The 7364-nt window shown below is 38.1% G+C and overlaps 1 protein-coding gene across 1 annotated transcript; it reads right to left on the bottom strand.

The window, feature by feature from the left end:
• Positions 1-1084: 1084 nt before the first annotated feature.
• LOC112459726 (protein ANTAGONIST OF LIKE HETEROCHROMATIN PROTEIN 1-like) lies at positions 1085-2275 on the bottom strand. The gene is made up of 2 exons (XM_025023992.1): positions 2167-2275; positions 1085-2076 (listed from the first exon to the last, which is right to left on the bottom strand). The coding sequence occupies exons 1-2, from the start codon at positions 2244-2246 to the stop codon at positions 1185-1187; spliced, it is 972 nt and encodes a 323-aa protein (XP_024879760.1). The 5' UTR covers positions 2247-2275; the 3' UTR covers positions 1085-1184.
• Positions 2276-7364: the final 5089 nt, after the last annotated feature.

The raw sequence follows: 7364 nt of genomic DNA, 5'->3' as shown, positions 1-7364 counted from the left end.
CGAAGACGGATAGCGAGACGTCGTCGAGTCCGAGGCGATCACCAAAAATTGTAATTTATTGCAAAATAAACGCATCTTCTCATAATTTTCGGTAAGTTTTATATACAGTTTAGGTGTAAAAATTTATTATTAAAACATTCTCTTGATTTCTCGTTATCAAGGAGGAGTTCCAGCCTGCGACATCCGTGTCCAACGTACCCCAGCCGGCCGCTACTGTGAACAAATTAGGTGAACTGAGCAAAATTGATATTAGTGCAGAAGTATCCGAAGACAGTGCATCTGTCGAACTTCGTTATCTGTCCAGTTTTTAATTTTTATCGACAATAATAAGTTTTGATAATATGTTTTATTATTAATTAATATAAATAAACATTGTTATTGTCAGTCGAATTACTCTTTCACCAGTCAGTTACTTTGTATATGCATATTCGTGATTTTTACTAGTAATAATTTCCACGAATTTAAATTCTTAGGTATCAGCGCAACCGTCAAATTACATAATTAAGTTTTAATCTATCAATTAATGACAATCAAGTTTTTAATAATTAATACAAAATTTCATATTCGCGCGAACATATTGTATCAATAATAATATATATATATATATATATAAATTTTTATTCGTATAAATACAATTTTAACCTAGCGACTTAAATTAACGCATTTTCGTCGTTCGTTTTGTCAACTTCAATAACGTGTCAAGTTTTATTGCCTGGTGATCTTTCGAAAACAATAAGTTCGAAACGTCTTTTATTAATTTGAATCAAGCAGTTGCAGAGCATTTGAATTCTAAAAAAGATGGTGCACAAATGCAGAATGACCCAGACACTTCATTTTGCAATCTGGTTATGGCAAAATTAAAACAATTGGATGATGATATAAAACAAGTCAAGAAACAAGAAATCATGAAAATTTTGTGGAGAAAGGAAAACCTGTGAGCGAGATAATTTTTGTGATAAAATAAATAATTTGCATTTATTCGTAGATACATATAATACTCATGTCTTAAGATTGTGCGATATTAATTTTAGTAATAACATATACATATGTGTACTGGTATATAATAATATTAATAATAATAATATTAAAGAAATTTTGTACTATTTATTTTATATTCACATAATAAATACATATTAGCATTACATTTCACAATATGACACGTGTGTAATCAATCGATCAAATGTTTACGTGTAGATAAAGTCTTGATTTTGTCCTCTCGTTACATAATCATGCTGCCAATTGACCATTCCATTTGGAGTCATAAAATAATTGCAAAGAGAGTCTTTAATGTACGTCGCAAATGCACCATTTTCGTTATTTTCAATAATTTCATCATTGTTTTCAAATTGTAAAATATTACCTTCTTTGTTTCTTAAGAAATTGTGCAAACATACAGTTGCCAAAATATATTTATTGATATTTTCAGGAATCGCAGCGATCGGTCTGTTATATATACCCCACTTTTTTGCCAAAATCCCAAATGTATTTTCTATTATACGCCGGGCTCGCAAAAGTCTATAATTAAATATGTTTTTGTGTTCCCCCAAATACCGTCCAGCATATGGCCGTATCAAATGCTTTCCAATGGGGAATGCTTCATCCCCAATAAAAAAATAAGGCACTTGTATATCGGTTCCGCTTAAGCAACTGGTTCCTTCTGGAATATCCAGCATCTCATTCGTCACATTCAAGTAGCTGTTCCCATAAATTCCCGCATCACTGTTATTCCCCATTGACCCAATATCCACCAAAGTGAATTGATAATTGTGATCACACACAGCCAAAAGTACGATGCTGTATCGTATGTGATAATTAAAGTACAGCGTACCAGAATTAGGGGGGCATTGAGCATCGACATGTTTTCCATCAATTGCCCCCAAGCAATGTGGAAAATTCCATAATGTCCAAAAACCCTCAGCAATTTGTAAATATTCTTCTCTTGAAGGAGTTCGTTGATAGATAGGACCAAGAAGTCTTTCAAATACGTCACACGTCTCTTTAATTATTTTATGTACTGTTGATAAACTAACACGATAGGCAAAAGCAACTGCTGGAACTTTGTCTCCAATCAGAAATCTGTAACATCATTATCAATATTATAATATTAATTGCCAAACTGTTTTTACACATATGTATTGTTAGACTACGAGTAATCCGAACATATACCGCAATGTAAAAGCAACTCTTTGCTCTGGTTCAAGTGCCCGTGGACTTCGTTTCATTAAACTTGGATTAACAATGTTCATCAAGTGCTGGAATGTTGGCAGTGTGTATACTTGTGGAACATTTGCTCATCTGTTTTCATCTCCTGAAAAAAATTGTAAAACGCTCCTTGCTGTCTTCTCCTTGTGTTAATTGGTCGTACCCAGACACGCCGACGGCGACGATGACGTTCACGGTTTCTACGACGTTGCACCAAAAGTGCTCCCATGTTGACCAGAGCAATTAACAACAAATCGAAATCATCCATTTCTGTGAAAAGACAAATGTAATTCAATCTAATGCAGTCTTCTCGAATTAAAATCACATTCAGAATTGTATGAATTAATTGCAAAAACGTTAAAGAATGGCCAAACAGCGCAAACATCAAATATCAAAATAAGTGAAAAATATTCAATGATACATACAAATAATAAAGTATTATTCGAGAAAATTAACAAATCAAGAAAATGTTTTAATAATGAATTTTTACACCTAAACTGTATATGAAACTTACCGAAAATTATGAGATGCGTTTATTTTGCAATAAATTACAATTTCTGGTGATCGCCTCGGACTCGACGACGTCTCGCTATCCGTCTTCGGATCTTGCGCCGATTTAGCTTTCGACGCGTCTTGATTCGAGTTTGCTTGCGTCTTGTTGGTCGCCGAGCTCTGAGCCTTCAGAGTAGAAAGCAATTTGGATACTTCGGCACTGATATCAATTTTGCTCAGGTCACCTAATTTGTCCAAAATAGCGGCCGGCTGGGGTACGTTGGACACGGATGTCGCAGGCTGGAACTCCTCCTTGATAACGAGGTTTTGCGTCTTCTCGATAGGCTCGATTTCGTCTTTCGAACTATCCACTATAGTAAGATTACCTCCCTCGTCATCATCATCATCGTCCTCGTCATCCGAATACCAATCTTTGATAATCTGATCTGTATTTTAGGTGCATCGGACTCGTTGTCTATGTTTTTCAAACACAAATACACGAGTGGGAGCAAAAATATCCAGTGCCTTTAACAGGTTGCGAGACATCACTTCGCAGAATCTATCAACATCAGCGTCATTAGACACTTTATCAATTTCAGTTCGCACTGTACCAGCAATGGACACCAGGTAATCTGAGAACTCAGAACAGTCAATACCCCTGTAGTTACGCCGCGAAATAGTGCGCTCAGACATCGAATTTGAATTTAGTAACATAGATAATCATATCATGACCAGCTATGAAAGGACTCTGAGATTTAGTAAAAGATAAAAGCTTATCAGCATCATCTATAATCAAAACATCGAGCCATGAGTCTGAGGTAGCCGTGTGATAGGTAGGTTCTGAATTAATAATGTGTAATGATAAGCTGGACATAAGCTCACGCAAGTAGTTCGCCTCATAACTGGTCGATGATAAATTACAATTCAAGTCACCTTCGATCATTACATTCTTATACAGGTGTGAGTATCTAGTTAATGTCTCAACAAAGTCATGAAAGAGAAGGCCCTTAGGTCTTCTGTAAATGGACGCAAATAGTACTGATTCACCATCCGGAAAGCGTATCTCAATAATTAGATACTCAGGTGAATTATCGTTAAGATTACTGGAGGCAGCTACAACTTTAACTTTAAGCAATTTATTTATATAGCATGCTACTCCTCCGCCCGCTCGTCCCGCTCTGTCATGACGTAACAAAAAATAATTATCTAGAGCCACAAGGTCATCAGAAACGCCTGCATGAAGCCAAGTTTCAGACACAGAAATTACATGATAGTGGTTGGCGTTGAAATATAGTCTGATGAAATTAATGTGACCACGCAGAGAATTGGCGTTAATTGGGCCACGCAAAATTGAGTGGTCCCCGAAGCAGAGCAACAATGTGTGAATGAAGATATAGCATGATCAGATAATGGCCGAGTGACTGGTGTCAACACATCAAACAAGCTTGTCGAGATCAGCCTTAGAAGAAATTAGAATTACGGGCTCACCGTCAGAGCGCCTGACACGGACACGACCACCCCTCACCCAGACATACGCGTAAGATCTATCTTTAGCTACACGCTTCGTCTGTTGAAGCAATTCGTAAATGTTTTTAGGGAGCAACTCATTTACGTGTACACTCCGATCCGAGTCATTGCCACGATCATCCCTCTGCCTCAGCGTGCGTCGCGCTTTTTAGCGATCACAATATCACGGACAGCACCAGACGCCACGGTGACGACAAGCGAAACACTGTCACCAGTCTTCGTGGAACGGCCGGGAGTTGCTTCGGGTTGAGATTTCCGTGTCATGGGTCTAACGTTAAGAATGTGGCAGGAGAGATGCTGTATATCTAGGACACTAAATACGTTGCCGACAAGCTCAGTCGGGGCAATCGACGACGCCGCAGGCAGTCCAGAAACAATTAACTTATTTTCGTCTTCAGAACGCTCAAAGGGCCGAGCAGTTTTTAGAGCCAGGATATCACGCGCCTGAGCAGTTTTTAGAGACTGGATATCACGCGCCTGAGTCGAGCACTCCTGCTCCAGCTTGGTAATACGCTGAGAGTTTTGGGCAACTGTTTCTGCGATAAGGCTCAGCTTGCTCAGTTTGTTATTTATCTCTCTATTAATATTACGCTGCTCCTCCATAAAAGCCGCCAATTTATTATTCGATTCCTCACTCCTAGCTCGTTGATCCTCCATAAATGTAGTCAATTTCTTGTCAGATTCCTTCATCTTTGACAGTATAGACGTTAACAGCACTTCCGCAGATTGTGGTTGCGTGCCTGAGGGAGAGGCCATATCATCGATATTAGATGATTGTGCACACCTGTCAGTCTGCGGCGTAAGAGGTAAGACCTGCAACGCTGCTAAGGCTTTACAACAGTGATCCGCGTATCTGGTCAGGGAATACGACTTGACACAGCCGGGATGAAACAATTTGTTGCACTCGCATGCAAGTGAAGTAGTCGCAATTGACTTCTTACACTTGTAGCACTGCATAAGTAATACACTAAGCAAGTCAAGGATCAGAACCCGAAAAATGCAGCTGGGCAATCCGGTCTGTAGCAGAAGGTAATACGTGCAAAAGCCACAGATGATAACAAGCGGTAGCACGTGCTAAGCCCTCCGATGGTAACACATGCGCTGAAAGAGAGAGCACACACGTCAGACCCAATAGCAAGTGTAGAAAGAGGAGATCAACAGGCAGGCGCATGCGCAGCAAGACACTTCATACAGGCAATCCGGAGAAATGGACAATGATTCCAAGAAAGAGGTTATGATAAGTAATGATGCTTGTCACGAAAATACTCGGATTTAGGTGGCAATCCTCGAGAAAAAGAATAAGGCTCGTGACAAGCAACGAAAAACTTGCTTAGATCTGCAACAAAAAGGCCCGAAGGCAGCTCACGGCAGAAAATAGATCAACTCGAAGCAGGAGCAAGAACACAGCGTGGCACAATTGATACTTACGAGAGAGAGAGAGAGAGAGAGAGAGAGAGGGAGAGGGAGAGGGAGAGGGAAAGGGAGAGGGAGAGGGATGAATTGATCTTTATTAGCCTTCTCGGCTATTTTTTACAACACATAATCTTACAATAATTCCTCTACATGAGGTATAATATATACTTGTAACTTCCGCTTAAATTGTTCGATCCTCTCGCATTGCCTTATATCAAATGGTAGGGCGTTATACATATTTAGACCTTCATAGAATAGACTCTTTTGTCCGCCCCTCGTTCTACGAAACCGCACCACAATATTCTCAGCCTGTCTTGTTTGTCTGTTACTCACATCACCTACTATTTCTATTTTGTTACCTAATTGTCTAGGCATTATTCCTCTTATTATTTAAAAAATAAAAATGCATACATTATATAATAATCTCTGTTTTATATTCATAAACTGGAGTGCTTGCAGCATCAGGTCTACCTTGGTACGTCGATCACATTGAAGTATAACCCTCATAGCTCGATTTTGCGCAACTTGTAGCCTATTCAGTAATGTGTCACCCATACCAATTAATAACGTTGCACAATACTCAAAGTGAGGTGCTATGATAGACTTATACACAGTACATCGAGTGTACGCCGATATATCATTTCCTATTCTGTTCAGAAAACTCACTTTTTTCCCTATTTTCTTTAACATATAATCACAGTGATTCTCCCAACGGAGTTTACTATCGATCATTACACCCAGATGTTTCGTTATCTCGACACGCTCAATTATAGTTCCATTCAAACTTTTTACTATTATGTCTGTTTTTATTTCTTTCCTTATACTTCTAACTATCATATATTTGGTCTTATCTGCATTCATTTTTAACATATTCACATTCATCCATTCTTCAAGTATACCGAGCACCATATTTAGTTTTATTTCTATTTCCTCACAACTTTCTCCTGTTACACTTGCGGTCGTGTCATCTGCAAATAATCTAAATATACTTCCCTCCGGACAGACTTTAACTATATCATTTATATACAAAATAAACAATAGAGGTCCTAATACTGATCCCTGTGGCACGCCATATACTGTCTCAATTATTTTAGAACACATATCATTGAATCTAACTTGCTGCTTTCTATTACTTAAATACGATCTTATCCATTCCAGTACCACTCCTCTTATTCCATACTGATATAATTTTTCCACTAATTTTACCCTATCTATTGTCTCAAACGCTCTCCTGAGATCCAGGAATAACACCCCCACCATTTTTTTCTCCTCAATTATCAACTTCCATTTTTCGATAAAACTTTGAATTGCTGTCTCACACGACTGCTATTTCCTAAATCCCGATTGGTATTCGGTTATTATTTCATTGTCATCTAGAAATTTTTCCAACTGTTTTTTTACAACTAACTCTAATACTTTTTCATATATCGGTAACATATTAATCGGTCTATACTCGCTCGCTTTTTTTGGTTTGTTTACCTTTGGTATCGGTATTATCGTGGATGTTTTCCATCCTTCTGGAAATTTACCTGTCCTAAGCGAATCATTTATTACTCCTACAAACTCATCTTTTATCACAGGTAGCACCATTTTCAGTATATCACTATTTATCCCTTCCTCTGTTCCGTTCTTTCGTGGTAGTTCCCTAACAATTTGTTCCAAATCACTTGCAAATCACTAATTGGCTCAAAATTTTCCATAATTCTCTTATTCTCAATTACATAAATAGG

This window comes from Temnothorax curvispinosus, unplaced genomic scaffold, assembly GCF_003070985.1.
Source record: "Temnothorax curvispinosus isolate PA1 unplaced genomic scaffold, ASM307098v1 QBEX01010100.1, whole genome shotgun sequence".
NCBI lineage: Eukaryota > Metazoa > Arthropoda > Insecta > Hymenoptera > Formicidae > Temnothorax > Temnothorax curvispinosus.
The sequence above is the reverse complement of the archived record's forward strand: the minus strand, read 5'-3'. Positions and strand labels throughout refer to the sequence as shown.

Bases quoted from the DNA above. Each gene is read 5' to 3' on its own strand.
- LOC112459726 (XM_025023992.1), bottom strand. From the start codon at position 2,246: ATGAACATTGTTAATCCAAGTTTAATGAAACGAAGTCCACGGGCACTT. The intron at 2,077-2,166 runs GTATATGTTCGG...ATGATGTTACAG, and splicing joins AGAGTTGCTTTTACATTGCG to ATTTCTGATTGGAGACAAAG.